The 22117-nt window shown below is 39.7% G+C and overlaps 1 protein-coding gene across 1 annotated transcript; it reads left to right on the top strand.

Annotated features, from left to right (window-relative positions):
• The first annotated feature begins 9367 nt into the window (after positions 1–9367).
• LOC311057758 (sperm-associated antigen 7 homolog) lies at positions 9368–21467 on the top strand. The gene is made up of 7 exons (XM_084074811.1): positions 9368–9513; positions 11680–11747; positions 14646–14734; positions 14951–15035; positions 15514–15603; positions 16195–16351; positions 17380–21467. The coding sequence occupies exons 1-7, from the start codon at positions 9429–9431 to the stop codon at positions 17496–17498; spliced, it is 693 nt and encodes a 230-aa protein (XP_083930937.1). The 5' UTR covers positions 9368–9428; the 3' UTR covers positions 17499–21467.
• The last annotated feature ends 650 nt before the right edge of the window (positions 21468–22117 follow it).

Raw genomic sequence — 22117 nt, 5'->3', positions numbered from 1 at the left:
AAACCTTTCATTCATATGAACATGTAAACACTTCACCTTGCCAGTCTGCCTCCAGTATCTTTCTCACAAAGACACTTCCATGGCAGGGACCCGTGCACAGAACATACTGAAATATCTACTTCCTATTGTCTTAACTCATTAAGACCGGGAACGCAACTGTTTCATTTTAGATTTGAGCTATAACTATTATTTTATACTTTGGCTATTCAAAAATAGCAGATCTACAAGCTCAGTGCCGGGCTACGAGCTTGTATCTTGTATCTTTGAATATATATATTACTTATATAAAGCGAACATTTTTAACTTAAATCTTTGCTTCAGGGGATTCTACAAATGCGTCGTGATGCGACGCATTGTGAGCTTGTAGATCTGCTATTGTCTAAAGATTTGTATTCATTTCACAACTTGTGAAACAGGACATTCTGTATAATGAGTACTTTCTACTTTTGGTACTTTAAGTACATTTTGATACCAACACTTTTATACTTTTAATCAAAATACATTTAGAATTCCGGACATCTACTTGTAACAGAGTATTTCTACATTGCAGTACCGATACTTTTACTTAAGTTAAAAATGAGAGTACTTTTTCCACCACTGGCCTTGTTGTGCAATGTATCTGCTTTGCAGTTATGACACACACACGTGTGCGTGTGCGTGTGCGTGTGCGTGTGAGCGCGCACGTGTGTGTGTGTGTGGTCACTTGTCAGTGACGTAAACTGACCATCCCCAAACGCTAGCTGTTGTCCTCTCTCCACAAAGAGCTGTGAGATAACATAAACACAGATGAGACAGATAGCAGCACTTCATTCACAAAAGCTTCCATTCCATCCCAGCTATGTGGGTCAGTCACTTGACCGGCACATATTGTGTCCTATTGGTGCAATGTGTTGCATGCTACGCTAAACCCAGACAGCATTGCATGCCATTACGTTTACACCATCGAGCCAAACTCTCAATCCATAGCATCTGTTGTGAAATGTCATGAAATAAAAGCACTTAAAGGGCCAGTCCACAAAAAAAAAACCTCATTGCTCAGTTATTACACATATTCTACAAGTTGTAATGTGCGGATCAATTTAGCTGCAGTGTTGAATCTGTCAGCCATCTGATGACAACAGTATTGTTGCCCTATAGTCGAGCATAAATTGATATTAAAGGTGCTGTTACAGTAAGTGATACTGTTTTGTTTTGGTTAAAACAAAAAAGCATTTTTGTGTGAATAAACAGTGTTTATTCATTCATTGGTTTCTCTATTTCTCCAGCTCTTTAAACGGAAAGAGCTGGAACAGAATCAGTTGGGACACCAATTTCCTCCAATCGGGAGAGAGGATCCATTTATCAGCTTCGATGTTATTGTTAATACAAATCCATTATCTGCTCATATTGTTAGTTTTGTTCTGTTTCATTACATCACTTCCACTTTCACTTGTTTATCCTGTATTCTGTATGAGTTGTCTCTCCTGACTCGATGACATTGGTATCCTGACTGGTAAATGTATTTCCTGTTTACTAAACAGCTAGAGATATGGGGATTATCCCGTTACTGAACAGACACTATAGCAACACTTACTATGGGAACTACTCAACACTTATAACAAAACATTACTAACAAATACCACTTGCATCACTTCATAATATTTCTATGGCAAAAACGACTTAGCTTAGTGATATTGCTGCTGCTCTGCTTCCTATATTTAGTACAGTAGTTTCATAAGAATTGATTTAGCAATAAAACATAACAGTAAAATATCTAATGAAATAAGGGCAGCAGTTAAGATGCCTTGTATATTATGGGTGAAATGTACCGTAAAACTAGTCTCGCGTGGCCAGACTGTTGCCTCCCACAATTTTCAAATGTTTCCGGTCATACAGTCTGGGACTCGGAAGCTCTGATCATGATTAGAATATAAACCGGATGTGAAGCCTCCTCCCCACTTCCGTTTCGTCTTTACAGTCGCGCACATTTATCCTAATATAAATACAAATCATCTAAACGTATATAGCTTGCTGCTTAGCAGAAATGGAAATTAAAAATAAAATGTAAAGATATCTATATTTTTTTAATTTGTGAACGGAAGTGCCAGTTTCCTCTCTCGGATTTCGGGAAGTGTAGTTCCAGGCTCTATATAGCATTCAGAGATTGTGGAATAGTTGTCTGGCTACGCGAGACTACTTTAAAACAAACAAGATTAGGAATAAACATGACTTATTTGCATGCATTTATTAACAACAATTCATTTCAGGGTGCAAAGCCGACATCTTTGCAAACACAAAACACATTTAATGTGAGTGAAGCAGTAGATTTTTTGTTTGTTTTTTAAAAGAAAACATCAGTAGCAGTATGAAAAAAAACATAAGTAGAAAAACTAAAATCTAGCCTTTATCATCTGTAACTAAACTACCAATTAGGTCTAACTGAAGTCCAGACATTCATATTTCACAGCATTTCAGAATTTCCAAACAAATTGTACATATTTCGATTGAACAAATCGTAGTTCAATTCTTGGTGGTCTATCCATCATGGTCCTCCTATGGTCCCAGCTAGCTACGGTTGAGCAATGGGAGTCATCCACTCAATTCTAGCTCAGAGAAGCTCCATCAGTCACTTCTTCTTCCTCCTCCGATGATTTGAAAGTGCTAAAACCTCATCGCACAGCACCTGGAAATAAGCACAACACAACCTAAGATTTGGTGACCAGGCGTCACGGTTTGGCCAGGATTGTCCCGGTTTCAAGCTGGGTGTCCAGAACCCCCCGACAAATATCTCTAAAATACAAAATTGTCCCGGTAAATGAACAATACTTGTTTTGAGTTCTTACATAGATGTTTATCATGTTCTGTTCTGTTGAAAATGGCACTCACTAAGTGTAAAATGATTATACCCCATCCTGATGAAAACCACAGGTGAAAATAAAATGGAAATGCAATAAACATTTCAAAAAATATTGTTAAAAGTAGTAGCTATATTTGCTACTTTTTAAGATTGGTTTTAAGTGATTAAAGGTCCCCGTTTGGATGTATCTTAAAGTTTGCAATACTGTACTTACTGCACTCCTTGCTTTTCCTTTCAACTTTATCCAATTTATATAATGTAGTCTTTCTATACCGGATGTATGTCAACAGCCCAAAAAACTATAACAACAACAAAGAAAACCTCCAAAAACAACAATAAACAAACATTCTATTATTTTATCTATCAATATCTACCTGTATCTGCGTGGACAGCCATGGTGACCAACGATATATTCTTGGGAATAGCAGAACCGCCTGCAGAGTCCTCTATACCCACATGTCCAGTACTGCATCTCCGACTCCGAATCATTGGCTGAGGAGACAATAACACATTTAGGGCCCTATCTTGGGCGCCACCTTACCCTTAATCCCTACATTTCTTTGCCATGTTTTACTATTTTTAAAAACATTTTCAAATAGTTCAAATAGCCAAGCTACAAGCTAACAACGTGTCGATGTAGATCGGCTAGTTGAACTATTTGAAAATGTTTTTAGAAATACTAAAGAAAATGGGTAATAAGTTTAGGGATAATGGGTAAGGCGGTGCCCAAGATAAGGCCCCTTGCCTATCACACGCACTAATAACTTGGCAAGGATTTAGTTACCTATATGCCTGTATGCTGATGATGTTTTCATTGTGTGTAACATACTTTCCCACTATACATTGCAAAACCTTTTAGTATAATTAAATAAAATACACAATGAATTTAATTGAAAATTGTCATTGGCAGATTTTTTTATAGCTTCGCTGAATGCCACAAAGCCCCCAGGGAGAGGCCCATGATTACTCAATGGAATATGTCCATCTATACAATGATATGGTTACAAGAAGAGAGGGCCTTGATCTAAAATTGGCTATTTTGTTAAAAAAAATGAATTCTTTGAAAAATGGTCTGAAGTAATGTAAAGTTGATTTCAACATGCACGGTATACATCATTATCAGACTTACATTTATTCTTCATCTTCTTGTTTATACCCAAAATGATTGGATAAGCACCCAAGCAGGTTGTATAACAATTTGTTGCAATTGTAGAAATGTTAGGCCTTAATTGGCAAATGTTCAAGCATGTTCTAACCATATAGGCTATACTTTACTAATACTTTACATGTACTTATTTTTCCAGTATAAAATGTTCTAACATTTTGGGACAAAATTGCCAATTTTACATCAAGGTTCCCACTCTTCCTGTCACCAATGATTTGCACTCTAACACACATACACTACAGTAAGAAAGTGAGGGTGTGTACACACTGCTTACCCTCTCCAGGCGAGAGCATCAGGAGAAGCACAACAAGGACCACCAAGCTCAAAGCCTTCATGTTTTTGGTGCCACTAAGTTCTCAGACAGTGTCGTGCCAGGGGGCTGACCCTGCATTTATACAACATTTCACCCAGCGTCCCACCAGGGGAGGAGTCCCATGCTCCCTCTCTGTCCAAATCACAACAACAAAGTATCTGTCATAATGTTTTACACTCTGAGCTGTGAAGAAGAACCGGTGCAGTTTGGCACTGTGTGTGACAACAACTCCCACCTCTTGAGAAGTTGGTTTGTGTACTTTTTTTAGACGGGGAAGCTATACATTAACGGTGTTGTAAGTGATATTTATTTTGGTTAAAAGAAGAAGAAATGAAAAAAGAAATGTGTTACAAAAGTTAAAGCTCTATGTTGTGATAGTAATAATTGCTGTGGAGTGTTTGTTCTGAAACAGTGGTCTCCCCCGTCTCTCCAGCTCTTTAAAGAAAACTGAAGGAAAAAGAAATGTATAAAGTGCTTTTCTCCAAATCGCTTTAGAATGTTTTTCAAGCGGGTCAACGAATTTCATCCAATCAGGAAAGAGAGCACCCATTCTTTCAGCTTCAATGTTATAGTGTTCCAATTCCAATTGTGTCTGCTCTTTTGTTTTTTTGTTTCATCACACGTGTTTATCCTGTATTCTGTGTGAGGACTCTCTCTCCTGAACGGATGAAATTTGTATCTTGACCTGAAAATGTATATTATTTTCTGTTTAGTAAAGAGCTGGAGATAGATGACTCTTTATTGTTGAATTTGTCCATTTTGATTATAGTTGACGAGACTGCAGTGCGAACAGACATCCAGGTTAGAGAAGAAAAAGGGGAAAAAAAGAAGCTTCACCTTACAAAAAGTGTACAGTACTTACATCAACCACCTATCCCCTGGCCAGTTGGAGTTTAGAGTAACAGGAATATCAAAGAGAAGAGAGTAACACTAGACCACAATGGACTCCTTCAGACCAGTGAGTCCCTCAGAGTCAGACCACAACGCCTGTGTACAGTTTACAGATGGTTGCAGAGAGCTTCAGAAAGAGGTTTACAGTGACCATGAGGCTACAGGTTACAGCCCTGTGGCTCTCTCTCTCTCTCTCTCTCTCTCTCTCTCTCTCTCTCTCTCTCTCTCTCTCTCTCTCTCTCTCTCTCTCTCTGTACTGTATGGTAACATGACAGTAGTTCATGTGATAGTGCTGATGCTGTCAAACTACAATCAAACCCACACAAAAAAACACACAGCTCTGATGTGCAAGGGGCTATTGTTAAATCCCCCATCCAAAAAAAACAAAAAGCTGTGTGCACACTACAGACAACATTTACATGAACAGTGTGCGCCCCCTAGTGCTGCATTCACAGTAGGACATGACATTGTGGTTATGTATTTATTATATCTGTCTGTGTTTATTTTGTGATGTGTTTTATATTGTAGTTATTGTATGAAGAAATACGATAGAGGTCTGACACCCTGGTGGCTCAACTCTAGCCAGTTGGTGGCTCACCCTGGTAGCTCAACTCTGAGAGTGTACAAATGGAACCAAATGGACCCTGACGGGTCCATTTGGTTCCATTTGTACACTCTCAGAGTTACAGACACACGAGGTTCAATTTGGTTTCTAACTCTGGCTTTGCTCTGTGGTTCTCAACCAGTGGTCCGGGGACTACCAGTGGTCCTTGAGGGGGTTCCAGGTGGTCCCCCAGCTAATTGATGGAGAGTTGGTAACCAAATGGACCCTTATAGATCTTTATCTTTTGAGAGTAAAATGAAACCAAATGGAATTGTGTATCCAACGAAAACAAAATATTCTAAGTTTTGGGTCTAAGAGTCTAAATCTCATCAAATGGTGGTCCGTGGCTCAAATACAGAATAAATAATGGACCTTGAAAATGGTTGAAAACCACAGCTCCATCTTGTCTGCTTCCCTCTCATATAGGTAAATGGACTGCATTTATATAGCGCTTTTCTCCAAAGCACTTTACAATGTATTTCACATTCACCCATTCACACACACACATCCACACACTGATGGTGGAGGAAGCCATGCAGGGCACCGACCTGCTCATCAGGCGCAATTAGGGGTTCAGTGTCTTGCTCAAGGACACTTCAACACATAGCCAGTGAAAGCCGGGGATCGAACCTGGAACCTTTGGATTCCAAGACGGCCGATTTACCTTCTGAGCCACTGCCGCCACCCCCATGTTGAATATTTTATTTTATTTGTTTACAACGCATACGTCTGATTACACAAGAGTTAAATCATCTGGTTTTAGTTCCTCAACATTGTAGCAGCAATAAAGAAATAAAAGTGCTATAAATTCGGTAACGAGTTTCTCCCTGTCTCTCCAGCTCTGAAGTAAACAGAAAATACATTTTCAGGTAGGTCACCACTCACCAATTCCAATCCTGAAAGAGAACCCATTCATCAGCTTACATTTCATATTGTTTCAATTCCAGTCTGTCTGCTCATTTGTTTTGTTTAATCAATTCCAATTTCATGTGTTTATCCTGTAGGCCTACCCTGCATTAGTTCTCTCTCCTGTTTGGATGAAATTGGTATCCTGACCTGTTAATTAAAGAGCTGGAGTGACGGAGGGACCCCTAGTACGGAACAAACACTCTATAGCAATGATCAAGGACGGATTAAGATAAACAATACTTGTCAGATCTGTTATTCAGTCACTATTAGTCCTGTCAGTCAGACTGCCATATAGGAGAGACCTTGTACTGTATAGGATGTATGGGCCCCCACATGTTTCACACATTTTATCTATAGGATATACATGTTAGTAAATTGTTGATATTGTGGCCCAGGGCCCCAGATGGCCCAAAATCTGTCCATGGTAAAGGAGCTAATTAACACCTATGTTATGTATTTTATGTATATGTATGTGTATTGTAATTATATATGTTCATGTTTTTTTTATATTTGTGTGCATCTTATATGGACCCCAGGAAGACTAGCTGTCGCCCCGGCATCACCTAATGGGGATCCATTCAATAAACAATATTTTAACAAAACAATATTAGTTGTTACACATCCCCTTTAAAAATAGCAACACTAAAAAAGCGGCAATACCTTGAAAAGAAAAGTAGAAAACTGATAGTTACATGGGACCTAGTCCCAGACCTTTCACAACTCTGCCACTGTGGGGAGCCTGCTGTGAGACCACATACATAGGACCACAATGGAAACCAAGTCCCCAGGACATGTCCAGGCATGTCCTGGCATGGGTCAGCCTCCAACACTGAGGACTTTCTGTGAACCCTAACCACTATGTAGCCCGGTATACCCCCCCCCTTCCGGAAATCTCATTTGCATTTGATTTCAGGAATCAAATACAAATGAGATTTCCAGAGGGGGGGTTTACCAGGCTAACCACTATGTGCATGACGTCATGAATCAGAAACAAGGACACACCATTCATTTATTCAACCTTTATTTTAAGATGTTCTGAGAAATCATCAAGAGTGACTCTCATTTACAATGATGCAGAGATTAAAAAAAAAAAAAAATCCTCATCAATAATATACATCTAATTTCACAGAACTGTATTAACAATAGAGAGGCTTCATGGATATATATTGACCAATAATGATAACAAATACTGTCAATACAGTTATGTACAACTACCATCTTCCTCCACTCATCTTATTATTCTTCATAAACACCCAGGCAGCAGTTATGGAGAACCTTTCTCATTTTAAGAAATGTCCATATTATTTGTATTAGAAACCAACTGACATTCTTGTCTTCTAGACTAGATCATTGGTTCTCAAAGTGGGGTACGGGGACCCCCAGGGGTACTTGAGGTGGTTCCAGGGGGTCCCCAGCTAAATGATGGACAGGGACCAAATGGACCCTTATGGGTCTGTAACTCTGAGAGTGTACAAATGGAACCAAATGGACCCTGACGGGTCCATTTGGTTCCATTTGTACACTCTCAGAGTTAAATTAACATTGATTTTACAATATGAATTGGGGTCCCAGAGGTATAAATGCCATTAAATGGGGGTCCGTAAGCCTAATGCATGTCAAAGTGGGGGGTCCTTGAAATTAAAATGTTTGAGAATCACTGCTAGAGATGTAAAAATCTTCTCTTATGGGGGTCCCTGGCTTATCTTTTCAAATGGGGGTCCGCGGTCTAATAAGTGTCCATTTGGGGGTCCTTGACATGAAAAAGTTTGAGAACCACTGGACTAGATAATATGTAAACATCTGAAGTTGTGGCCACTGGCACAAGTCAACATAGATGGTGGAAATGAATGCACTTCTTCAATCTTAGAGCAGGGGTTCTCAAACTGACCCCCAAATTGATATGTATTTGGCCGCAGACCACCCCATCTGAAAAGGTTTTGTGCCAGGGACCCCCAGAAGAGAAGATTTTATAAATTCAAAATCATTCAAAATTTTCCAAACATTTTCGATCTTTTTCTAAACAATCTCAAAAAGATCAGATGCAGCGTGGCACAATGACGCTCTGTGAGCTTAGCTTGTAGATCTGCTATTTCTGAATAGCCAACAAATACATGGATACAGTGGTTAAAATGACTGTGATGCTGTATTGACTACTTTTGCTGGGGACCACCTGGAACCCCCCCTCCTCAAAGACCCCCACTTTGAGAACCACTGTTTAGAACAGTGGTTCTCAACCAGTGGTCCGGGGACCACCAGTGGTCCTTGAGGGGGTTCCAGGGGGTCCCCAGCCTAATTAATAGTTAGGAACCAAATGGACCCTTATGTGTATGTAACTCTGAGAGTGTACAAATACATTTGTACACTCTCAGAATTAAATGAACAGTAACACTGATGATGATGATACAGTGTAGATTGGGACCCCCAAGAAATCAAAATGGTTGAGTCCCTGGCATATCTTTTCAAATGGGGGTCCCTGGGCTAATATGTGTCAATTTGGGGGTCCTTGACACGAAAAAGGTTGAAAACCACTGGTTTAGAAACGCATTCCCCTGTACTGTACAGTAGGTGGCGGTGTATAAGGGTATGCTGCACCTTCCACCCTTTTCGTGCGACGAAGAAGAAGAAAGAGCAGCACGACGACGACTTCCGGCCAAACAACAACAACAAAGCCTCCGCTCGCGCTGCGCTCCGCTCTCTCATTATTTCCAAGATGGCGGACCTCTTGGGCTCGATCTTAAGCTCCATGGAGAAACCTCCGACCGTGGGCGACGCGCAGAGCCGACGAAAGGCCCGAGGTAACGAACCCTTTAACACTGCATACACACCCGACACGTCCCTGCGCGTTAACCCGAGAATACCGCGATGTTTGACGATAAGATATCACAAAAATAATCGATATTTAAAAGGGCAAAGCGAGGAGGGTTTGCCCCTACTCCTCCTCCTGTGTCTTTCTTATTGGCTAGCCTCGGTACCCAGGCCGTTTCTCATTGGCCGACGGACTTGTCGTTCAAACAAACTTGCCCTGGTGCCAAAAAAAAAGAACAGATCTACAAGCCATCAACGCGTAGCTCTCGCGACACTGGCGTACCAGGGAGTTATAAGTCAGGCTTTTTAAAGGAACAATGCAACTTGAGTAGGCCTGTAAGCACTGCCAGAGAATGTTACATCTAATATTTATTATTATTATTATTATTAGTAAACACTGCCAGAGAATGTTACATCTAATATTTATTATTATTATTATTATTATTAGTAAACACTGTCAGAGAATGTTACATCTAATATTTATTATTATTACTATTATTATTAGTAAGCACTGCCAGAGAATGTTACATCTAATATTTATTTGTATTTATTATGTATTATTATTATTATGCTTTTAAAGGAACAATGCAACTTGAGAAGGCTTTGCCAGAGAATATTACATCCAATATGTATTAATATTATTATGCTTTTAGAGGAACAATGCAACTTGAGTAGGCTTTGCCAGAGAACATTACATCCAATATGTATTAATATTATTATGCTTTTAAAGGAACAATGCAACTTGAGCAGGCTTTGCCAGAGAATGTTTCATGTAATGTTTATTATTATTATTACCATGGAGAGGAAACGTTATTTATTTTAAGTCTACTGCTCTCTTCAGCTGTTTGTAACCTAATAATAAACCTATCTGATGGCAAACAGGAGGACGTTCGTTGTCTCATATTCAGCCAGCTAGTCTGCCTCTTTTATTATAACAAATAGAGAAACATTCTTAAAGGCACTGTATCTAATCCTGTTCAGCCATTAGTGTTTGGCTGATTGATGTTAACGTTCTTAGGTTTAATGTTGCCACTAAATATTATGGAAGTTGACGTTGCAATTGTAAACACTTATCACTTTGCTTAATGCATTCTCCACTACAGTGCATTAGTACCCTGATCATCAGTCTACTATTAAGTTTTCCTTGGCAACTGAGATGCATTATTTGGCCAGCTTTTACGGTGAAATGTTGTTGTTGCAACAATGCATTATAATTTCATTTGTACCTGCCATTTGTTGGGTCATCTGTTGAGAAGAAGTGAGAAGTTTACAATTGCAATCCTGTCTAGTTTTGAATGCTAGCTGCTTGTACATGGATGTTTGTAAGATGTTTATAACGCGTTAGATTCAGGGGTACGGGGTGACTTTATTGTAATGGCTCTCTAATGTTACCATGAGGCTAACAGAATGTGAGGCTGTTTTCCCTCCAACCCCTTGAATCTGAAATGTCCTCATTTACTGGGCTTGAATGTCTGTCTGCCATTTCACCAGTATGGTAGTTCTCAAGTGTTTTTGTGCCAAGAACCCCCAAATTGATATGCATCAATTATATGCATTAAAAAAAAGAATTCTAAATTATTCACAGAATTTCAAACACTTTCAAAAAATGTTCCATTGTTTTTCAAAAATAGCAGATGTACAAGCTCACAGTGCGACGTGCCAACGTATAAAATATGGATAAAGTGGTTAAAATGACAGTGATGCTGTATTAACAAATTTAGCTGGGGACCCCCTGGAACCCCCCCAAGGACCCGGGGGGTGGGGGGGGGGGGGTATGTAAAGTTAGTAGGTTTGGCTTTCTAGTGCTAATACGACACTAGATGTTGTTTGTAATGGAAATGCTACTCATTCGATGCGTAGTAAAAAAAGCACTTCCTTGACAACAATGTAAGCATTTAGATAGCAGGTTATTTAGGCAGATGCTAGGTTTGTTGTTCACCAGGCATCCTGTAGTTTTAATGTACAGTTTATTTGTTGACAGTGTTTTCTTTACACTGATGCTACTATAGATTCTTGGTTTACCTGTGATCCTATAGTTTACTGAGGCACCACACTGTCTCTCTGCATTTGGTCATGTATGTGTTTACCTTGCTGCTTATAGTACGTTGCTCTGGATAAATGCCTTAATGTAGAAAATGTGCCTTGTGTTTTCTCAGAGCAAGCAGCAAAGTTCAAGAAGATGCAGGAAGACGAAAAGAGAAAGAAAGCAGAGTTCAGGAAAAAGGTGAGATATTGATAATGAACACACACCTATAATGTGTCTATTACCTACAGTATATACACAAAGTTAATTTAACATGGGTACATTACATTTCACTGACACAGTTAACCACATGAACGCTGGTGTTGTCCCTGTTTTGAGCAAACGGTTTTGGACACAGCGCAGCACATTGTGAGCTTGTAGACCAGCTATTTTATTAATGTACTCTATATATAGGACTTAAGTGGTGAAATTACACTGAGTAGAGGCTGACTGGTGTATCGGTCTCACCGATATATCGGCCATTTTGGGGCTTTTTTGAGGACATCGACATCGGTAGTTTTGCCACCCAATGTTTTCTATCATCATTAATTTACCCCACGGCTTGTCTTTTAGAACGTTGGAAGTGTTGTTTTACTAGTTTATAAAACATCAACTGATGCACAAACTTGGACACATCATCAGTGTTGTGTCCTGGACTCACTGGGTGTTTGGGGTCTTGCAACAACAGACACCCTCCTCCAGGCGACCCGACCGAGGCTGATCAGACCCCAGCCTGTGTCCAAGTGGCATGATGTTACTGCCCCCACTGTCTCTTGGGGGTATATATATATATATATATAAACTTTATTACAGGCTCATGGCCCACATGGTAGAACAATACATCAACAATTAAAAAGAGAGGAATAAAAAGATAGAGAATACATGATCTATTACCCATCCCCACAGGTCATAGTCTTTGGATACAGTTCATTCAATAAAACAATCATTTTTACCGATGAAATCAACACAAAAAGAAAAACTAAGAGGCACTCACGCCAGCGTCCTCTTATCGTAGAAGTGTACCTGACAGAACTACGTCCAGGGTCCGTCAACAGACAATTTATTCCATTCAAGGAGCAATCCAGTCTGCACATGAAGAATTTGTAGGTCAGGTTCCTCAGCAGAGCCAAGAAGGTGGTTAGACCCAGAGTACAAAAGAGCTCACTGGCTCTAGTGCTCCTGGGCTTCTTTAACAGAATTCATAGACAGTCATTATAGGCTACTTGCAGTTTGCGTAAGCTCTCATTCTTATATTTCACCCACAATGGGGCTATATAGAGAGGGGTACAGAACGCTCCAAACAGATTTACCTTAACATCAGTAGTACAGTGGTGAAATTTCCTAACCAAAATATTTGCTTGTACATATAGCATTCTCCTCTGTCTTGACATATCCTCGTCAGCCTCTAGGGTGTCAGTAACAATATGCCGTAGTTAGAGACGGTGCTAATTAGGGGGTTAGGGTTAGCCTGGCACTATAGCCAGACCGACCACGCATATCCATGCATGCTACAGTTACAGACTGTATCCACGCCATCAGTCCGCCCGATGTCAGGACAGGTTAGCCTGGCACTAGTCAGACCGACAACACGGGATCCACCCACACTATGTGCTATATGTGAGTGAATCCACGCCATCAGTCCGGCTAATGCCAGGTCAGGTTAGTTGAGATGTTGCAGCTGTTGGTGACACTATAGGAGGCTCTAGACGCTGTGGTTTGGCTCCAGGCCTGGCTCCTCCCTCCCTCGTCTGACCAGACGAGGGAACTACCCAGTAGAGCTATAATAACACGAGTGAACTGCATAGCAGTCGTCTCATTGATTGTCAGTGGCATTTAACCCATTAAGACCTGAGGCGATTCTTTAAAATGTTTTCTAAATCCTAAGTTTAAAAAAAAAAAAAAAAAAAAAGTTTCAAGATTTTTCAAAAATAGCAGATCTACAAGCTCATAGCGCGGCACTCGGTGCCGCGCTATGAGCTTGTATATCTGCTATTTTTGAATAGCCAAAGAAATCTAAAAGTGACACAGATGCGTTCCAGGTCTTAATGGGTTGAAAACAAATAGTGAAAATAGCCGATCTACAAGATCACAGCGCGTCATATCTTGGCACGTTGTGAGCTTGTAGATTTGCTATTTTCACTGCTTTAGTGCGACACTCTTGTGTGATGAAGTAGGGCATTCATTTATGAAAGAACATGGGTAATCAGTGGTCTGGGACAAAAATCTGGCATCGGTCTACCCTCACCACTATGTGCATGATGTCATGAATGAGAAACAAGGACACACCATTCATTCATTTATTCAACCTTATTTTAAGATTTTCTGAGAAATCATGGAGGCTGACCCTCATTTACAATGATGCAGAGATAAAAAAACAAACAAATAACATCATCAATGATATACATTTAACCCATTTAGGGCAGGAACCCCTATTTGTAACTATACCTTTCAAGACGGGAACCCATTTTTAGGGGTTCTTGTTGCTATGTACAGTATATAGCAATATACATTTATTTTTTTGTTTTTTAATAGATATTTGAAGTTTTTCAGGATTTAGAAGGTGTTATTAGAATCAGCTTAAGGTCTAAATTGGTTAATTTCACAGAACTGTATTAACAATAGAGAGGCTTCATGGATATGTATTGACCAATGATGATAACAAATACTGCCAATACAGTATGTACAACTACCAGCTTCCTCCACTCATCTTATTAATCTTCATAAACACCCAGGCAGCTGTTATGGAGAACCTCATTCTCATTTTAAGACATTTCCATATTATTGTATTATAAACCAACTGACATTCTTGTCTTTCTAGACTAGATAATATGTAAATATCTGAAGTTGTCCTACCTTTAAGCAAATGTAGACAGCCTCACTCAGATCCAGTGTTGCCAGATTTTGTGAGAGAAATAAGCGACCAGGTCTATGAAAACATATACCCTGCAAAATATTTCCAGATTGGAGTCTGCGGACAAATACGTATTCATTTGGGGATTCTTGACCTGAAAAAGTTTGAGAACCACATTTGGATGCGAGCCTAAATAAGCAACTAACTCTTTTCTCACTAAATACCCTCTTCATTTCTCTCCCCCTCAGATGGAGAAAGAGATCTCAGAATTCATCCAGGACAGTGCTCAGCAAAAGAAGAAATATAATCCTATGGGCAAAATTGAAAGGAGTATATTGTAAGTATACTGCTGTGCAATGTGGTGAAGGGTCCAGTGTGAGGGTTGTATTATTGAGTTCGTAGTTTTTAATACTGTCTCTTTAACAGCAACATTATCAAGACTGATAATTGTTTTGAATATAATCACACTTGCTAAATAATTTGATGTGGCAGGAGTTTAAATGGTTAACTCATTCACCTTGCTTCTTATTTATTTTATTTTTTTCTCACATAGACATGACGTGGCAGAGGTTGCTGGTCTGACGTCGTTTTCGTTCGGGGAAGACGAGGAGAGCAGATATGTGATGCTTTTCAAGAAGGTGAGACTGACAGCTTTGTTTTTGACTTACTGTCAACACCTGTAGAGATGGACTTCATCCACTGTTTGTTTCTACAGTTTGTGTTTAGCCTCAGTCCTGACAACGTTCCCAGTCCACAATGTCTGAATGTTACAGAGAAGCCTGTAACTGTGCATTGCAAAACTGGTGCCAAGAAGCTGTCTTCTGGGAACAGAGAAATTAGTTAAGATAGCGTCACAACTATTTTAACCACTTAGCTTTGGCTATTTTTTTTAAATCTTGAAAATGTGTGCATATCTTTTGAATGTATATATATTTTTTAAGCGAACATTTTGTACTAAAAACTTTGCTTCTGGGGGTCCCTAGCACAAAACATTTTCAGATGGGGGTCCGCAGCCAAATGTATATCAATTTAGGGGTCCTTGGCATGAAAAAGGTTGAAGACCACTGGTATAGTGTGTAACGACGCTCTTGTGTTTGTGTTTTCTCTGCGCGGCAGGAGTCTGCTCCGTCAGACGAGGAGCTTGAAGCCTATCGCAAAGGAGAGGACTGGAACCCTCAGGTGGCAGAGCAGCTGAGGAGACTGAAGGTAAGAATCCTATGATGGTGACACAAGTCTTGGTCTGGGGCAATACATACATATTGTGATTATCATCATCCTTCCAGTGGCGTGGAGATCTGAGACACAAGCTGTGATATATGTGATGTTTGATTTTGACACAGATCTGCAATTTTCGGCAAATAGATTTGGTGTAGAGGGGGGAAAAACAAGGTGGTATAAACCCCTGGGGGACCCCGGTCTACAAAGTTCTGTGTATAGGGTTTGAGTAGTTAAGTATATTCTGTCGCATAGTGATAAAATATACTAATACAAAAATGCAAAAGAAGAGAAAAACATGTCTTCCCTAAACACTTGTTCTCAAAGTGGGGGTCCCAGGGGTCCTTGGTGGGGTACCAGGTGGTCCCCAGCTAAATAAGTCAATATAGAGTCCCAATCATTTTAACCACTTTTTATACTTTGGCTATTCAAAAATAGCAGATATACAAGCCCATAGCGCGGCCAAATACATATCATTTTTGGGGGTACTTGACAAGAAAAAGTTAGAGAACCACTGCTCTAAACATTCTCAAAACATGTCTTCCCTAAACGTTCTCTCTCTCTCTCTCTCTCTCTCTCCAGGAACAGGCTGCGTTAGAAGAGGCTGCAGACAGCCAAACGGAGAAGACAGAAGCCTGTCCCAACTCTAACTACAGAGACAAGTACAGTCACCTCATTGGCACCTCTGCTGCCAAAGACGCAGCGCACACTCTAGAGGCCAACAGTACATACGGCATGGGTGAGTTATGAACGCACACCGGACACTCGCCTGTAGAACAACAAAATCACATACCGCCCCTTGACCATCGGCCCGTTTTGTTCTTATGTCACCCCCTGTCAGGGCAAAACGTCTGGCATGTGAATGAATGGTTAATAATAATGGTTTAGGTTTTAAAACCCTTAACGATTTTGATGTTGGGTTCTGAAATTTACAAAAATATATTGAGGAATCCACTTGGAAAAATAGCTCTAACCCTAACAACATGCGATTCAAATTTGGGGATATTAGATATTACTAATGGAGATCGGGAAGTTTAAGATTGGATCTTTGAACCCCTCACAGTACAGGATCATCTGAGCCGATAATCGCTTCTAATCTGCCTCGCGGCGGGAACCGGTGTTGATTTTGACAGCAAATTTTGATTTAGTTTTAGTCATAGTCTTTTGAATAAAATTCTGTTTTAGTCATATATTAGTCATGTGAAATGTTTTAGTTTTTGTCTAGTTTTAGTCGACTAAATATCGACTAAAACTAGATTTTAGTCGACTAAATCTAGATTTTAGTCGACTAAATCTACAGTATTTTGGCGGTGCCTTGATGGTGTCGTAATGGCTGATTTTACACTTGGTTGCATGCTGAAAATAGCCGACGCGTTGTGAGCTTGTAGATCTGCTTTTTTCAGAGCGCAACACCCCGTAGCGCAACCAAACATAAAATGACATGTCATAGTTCTACTGGGTCTCTTCTCCACTAGTCCCTCACTAACATTTTAGCCTAGTTTGTATTTGTTGACAAAATTGTCAACATATTTCGTCATAGTTTTAGTCATCCTAGCTTAGTTTTATTTATTTGTTTTTATCTAGTTTTCGTCAGTGAAAAAAGTCGACGAAATTAACACTGGCGGGAACGCTTCCCCGATTGTTGGGAGGTGCTTTAGTAGTAGAGTGAGTAGTAGTAGAGTAGAGTGAACTTAGCTTTTACTGTTTTTTTATTCATGACCCATAATAACAATCCTGTCTTCCCTATAACCTCTTCCCTAAACCCAGTGCCTGTGGCCAATAAGAGAGACAAGCGCTCCATAGAGGAAGCCATGAACGCCATCAGGGCCAAGAAGAAGCAGAAACGCGAGGACGACGCGGGAGCTGGTGCCGCCAGCAGCTCCTGAGTTCTCCTCTCGCCTCCTCCCTACCTGTCTCCCCTGTCTCCCTGTCTCCCCGTCTCCCTGTCTCCCTGTCTCCTTAGCTGTATTCCAATACCCAAAATCTGGGCCACTCGCTCACTCACACTCGCTCACTCCAGCATGGTGGTGTTGCGGTGAAATTGGTGACCTGCAAATCTAGAATCGCTGGAGAAGTACTGCAGCTACACACAAAACACACAAAAAAAGAAAAGAAAACATCAATGGGTTTTCAACACTATGCCCCATTAGTGTTCTATACATGGGCACCATTAAATGACCATGCACTGCAAAATTCTGAGTTTCAATTTAAGCCCATGACCGTCCATCATCCAAGGGGATTAAACTCTGATCTTTTACCGGATGCCAGATGTCATTGTCTATTGTAGTAATGTTGTGTAACACAAAAGGTGACTGATTAGGTGGTACGTTCTGTCTGCTCCCTCTGTGGATACTTACAGTGGCAGCTAAAGGATTTTTTGGGGCCAGTCTTCTAGATCTAAACCTGTAAATAGCATTTAGAGCTAAACCTGTAAAAAAGCACCTTTTTTAGAAAAGCACAAGAAGAAAACAACAAGCATGTGTGGTGGCAATCGTGTAGACATCACATAACGTCAGTGTCCGAACAAAAATCATGTGCGGTTTGTTTATTAGCAGAGTTCAAACTATAGCCGTATTTGGGCCACATATTTAAAGACCTCCATGTAAGTTATGTGAAGATCCACAAGATGGTCACATATTTCAACAGGTCACCAATTTCACCGTAACACGGCCATGCTGGAGTGACCGAGTGTGTGTGAGCGAGTGGCCGAGATTTTGGGTATTGGAATTTGTCTCCCGTCTCCCCGTCTCCGTTGCTGTGTTTGTGCGTGTTTGTGCGATGTGTGTAACCCAAGCGTACACACAAAAGGACAGTTTTACTCCACTGTGCTGTACAGCAAGATCACATAGGTAACATTAAGTCCATTTTTAAGGAAAAACAAACTACGAGTTTTAATTTATATGGCTTGGTGTTGAATCTTGTATGTATAGTATTACCCTCCACAGACCTAGACTGTATTTTATCGTTTTGTTTTTATTCTCCCCCTCCCTACGTATTTTATCCAAAGGGGGAAATATGAGAATTTAAGATCTTATAATGGTTTTTTTTCTCGCATTTGTTTTGATTGATTTGTAAGGATATACTCGTGCATGACAGAAATGGTATTGTTGCGCCCGACTTTAACTAAGAATAAATCACGTCCAGATGGAAGTACATTTCTCATCTTAATCCCCCCGTTAGAACTTTTTATTAAACAGAGGCATGACGGAGCGTGCCGTCTTCTCCACCCTAAACTAACCAGCGGTATTCCTTAAAAAACATTGGATCGTGGCTCCTGCGGATATTTATGACCACCGAAGTGACGTTTTGAGCGCCTAGCTGCGCTCAAAACGTCACTTTGGTGGTAACACAATACATATCCATGTGTGAGCATGATCCAGTGTGCAGACTCCAATCTTCACGTTTTCTTCTTCTTCTTTGTCCAGCATCTGGTGGTTTTTATCGTTTGGATGGTGCGTAGTACCTTTGTAAACCTTTTGCAGACCCCTACAAATATTACCCCTGCCCCCCCCCCCGCGCCGCTCCACCGCTGTCCCATAAAACAACAAGAAAACATAAAAAAGAGATGCTGATGAAATGGAGCCAAGTGGTGTTCTCGGCGTTACAGTATGTTTACCAAAGGCCAACTCTTCTCTTTTTCTTCTTATAACTTTCTTCTCCATGAGCTGGTAGCCCAGAGATAATGTGGACCATGTCTTCTTAACCCTATATACCAGGGGTCTTCAACGTTTTCAGGCCAAGGACCCCCTAGCTGAGAGAGAGAGATGAAGCAGGGACCCCCTCTATATTGTATACAATTCAGATAAACTTTTGCTGCTCTTTTTCCCCCTCTACACACCTATAACTCTTTGCGCCTTTTTTCCCCCTGTCTATACCAAACCCTCTTCGCCGAAAAGAGCTAATCTACAAGCGTGTCTTGCGTGTGACACGCTGTGAACTTGTAGATCTGCAATTTTTTTTGTCTTAACGTTCTCACCCCCAGAATAGGTACGCTATAGGTTTCATGGGTGCTTTAGTTGGAAACAACAACATCAAGAGTTAAAAGTACAGAAAGACAGAGACTGTTTGAGTGTTTTTTATTAGGAATTAAAAACATCATGACTAATAATGAACCTGTTGTTCATTTTAGCTCCTGATTAAATCCATGACCCCCATTTATGTTACCTAGCAACAGAGGAGAAAACTTGATTTTAAAAATATTTATGTCTCTTGAAGGTGAACTCTGTCCATGAAGGGAATTGCACACTGTCTCGTGTTTTACATGTCAACAAAACTGAATGAATGCCACGTTTTTTTAACCATTCAATCCGTGAACGCATCTGTCATTTTACATTTATTTGGCTATTTTTGAAAAATATATTGTTTTTTTGCGGACATTTGTGACTCAAACCTTTGATTCTGGTGGTTCCTGGAACTAAATATTTTACAAATATTCGCTTTAAAAAATAATATATATTCCAAGATTTGCACACATTTTCACAATTTTTCAAAAATAGCAGATCTACAAGCTCAGTACGGCACTCGGTGCCGCGCTGAGCTTGTAGATCTGCTATTTTTGAATAGCCAAATAAATCTTAAAAATGACACAAATGATGCTCTCCCGGGCTTAAAAGGGTTAAACAAACAAATTATTTCTATAAAAAAATATAAAACCTTCGAGGTTCAATTACTTGAAGGTTAAAGACATTACTTTTTAATGCAAGCAATAAACAGGTTTATTTTGTTTAGAGAACATTAATAAGACCATAAGGCCATCGGTGATCACATCTTTTTATACAGCAAAATAAGTCCATCCTGGTCCAATTAACTATCTGCTCTTTATGTTTGCCTTCATCCTGCCAATATCATTCTCTCATCTTTACCAAAAGTTCCTTCATTAATGCCCCTGGATCCAGTCATAAATATTTACTAAAATCTTTAAAGGATATTACAAATATTACAAATGTCAAGCGTTAAACGTTAGATGGGTTTGACTTCATTTAAACAAAATGTTAAGGGTTAGAATAAGAGTTTAATGCTCTTGATATTTTAATAAATGATAAATGAGCAGAGGAGGGAAGATGCCAGTTTTGAAGAGCTCAATAGTTAGTGGCCCCAAAAGGTTCTAGTTTTAGACTTTAAAAATTAAACTCTAGCGGCACCTAGTGGCTTGCTTTATTCACACACCGTTGTGTGTGTGTAATGCTTCAGTTTTTAATAATTTATGAAACAAGGATTTTTGTCTGTTCATAAATGTGGTGTTATTGTTCTGAGCCGATGCTGTATTACTTTAAATCCATGTTTAAAGGTAGGGTAAGTGATTTTTATTTCATTTTATAAGTGTTTAAATAGCTCTATATTCTGATGGCAATCATTGTTACAGAGTGTTACTCCTGTTATTGAACAAACACTATAGCAAAGATTACTATAATTACCGTACATAGATCTTTTAACAAAACAAAACAAAGGTTTTAACCAAAAAATATCACTTTGCCTGCCCTTAACTGGCTGTCTTTGGACATAGGAACCACTGTATGTTCCATAGTATCACACTGGTTGATAGAATGGACATTGGAACCACTGTATGTTCCATAGTATCACACTGGTTGATAGAATGGACATAGGAACCACTGTATGTTCCATAGTATCACACTGGTTGATAGAATGGACATAGGAACCACTGTATGTTCCATAGTATCACACTGGTTGATAGAATGTGGAACTTTTATTTTTGTTATTTTTTTGTCCCATCTAAATATTTTACAGTATTTTGACATCGTGTCTGTTTTTTTTTCTTATACATGGGTGCACTGTTTTTAACCCCCCCCCCCCATGCAACATGTAGCCTATAAATAAAATGTATGTGTCAACTATGATTCTCTGTTATTGATTGATTGATTACTTTATTAACAGTGTGCAAAGGTGTTTCCATTATGTGTTAAGTCAGGGGTCAACAGGGGGTCCTCAGAGTTACTACAGGGGGTCCGCCAAATGTTTGATATGATTATTATTATTTTTTTTACATTAACCACTTGAACCCTAGCATCCCTTTTCTGAGGAGAACTTTAGCCAAAAATTTCAGATCTACAAGCTCACAACGCCTCGCGCTGCGAGGCGTTGTGAGCTTGTAGATCTGAAATTTTTGGCAAAGAGTTATAGGTGTAGAGGGAAAAAAGCAGCAAACGTTTATCTGAAACACAATTTTATATAATATAGAGGGGGTCCCTGCTTCATCTCTCTCTCAGCTAGGGGGTCCTTGGCCTGAAAACATTGAAGACCCCTGGGTTAAGTCATCAGTGTTAATTTATCTCTTGAGATTACACAAATGGACCTGTGACTTTTTGTGTTATCCTTTTACACAAGGGTCCACTTACTGCTTGATTGATGCTACAGCGACTGACCTAGATATGATGACTGTGTAGACATAGTGTTCATTTTTTCCCCTTCATGTTTTATAGTTACTTATAGGCTTCTTGACCACAGTGTTAAAATAATGTAATTTAGATTTTAGCATGTTATTTAAACA

This window comes from Gymnoscopelus microlampas, assembly GCF_963454915.1.
Source record: "Gymnoscopelus microlampas genome assembly, chromosome: 12".
Classification (NCBI taxonomy): Eukaryota; Metazoa; Chordata; class Actinopteri; order Myctophiformes; family Myctophidae; genus Gymnoscopelus; species Gymnoscopelus microlampas.
This window is presented reverse-complemented; position numbering and strand designations above follow the sequence as displayed.

What these genes read in the sequence shown, in the direction of transcription:
- LOC311057758 (XM_084074811.1), top strand. Translation starts at nt 9,429, where the DNA reads ATGGCGGACCTCTTGGGCTCGATCTTAAGCTCCATGGAGAAACCTCCG. An exon ending in AAAATTGAAAGGAGTATATT is followed by an intron (nt 14,735 to 14,950) that starts GTAAGTATACTG and finishes TTTCTCACATAG; the next exon opens with ACATGACGTGGCAGAGGTTG. An exon ending in AGCAGCTGAGGAGACTGAAG is followed by an intron (nt 15,604 to 16,194) that starts GTAAGAATCCTA and finishes CTCTCTCTCCAG; the next exon opens with GAACAGGCTGCGTTAGAAGA.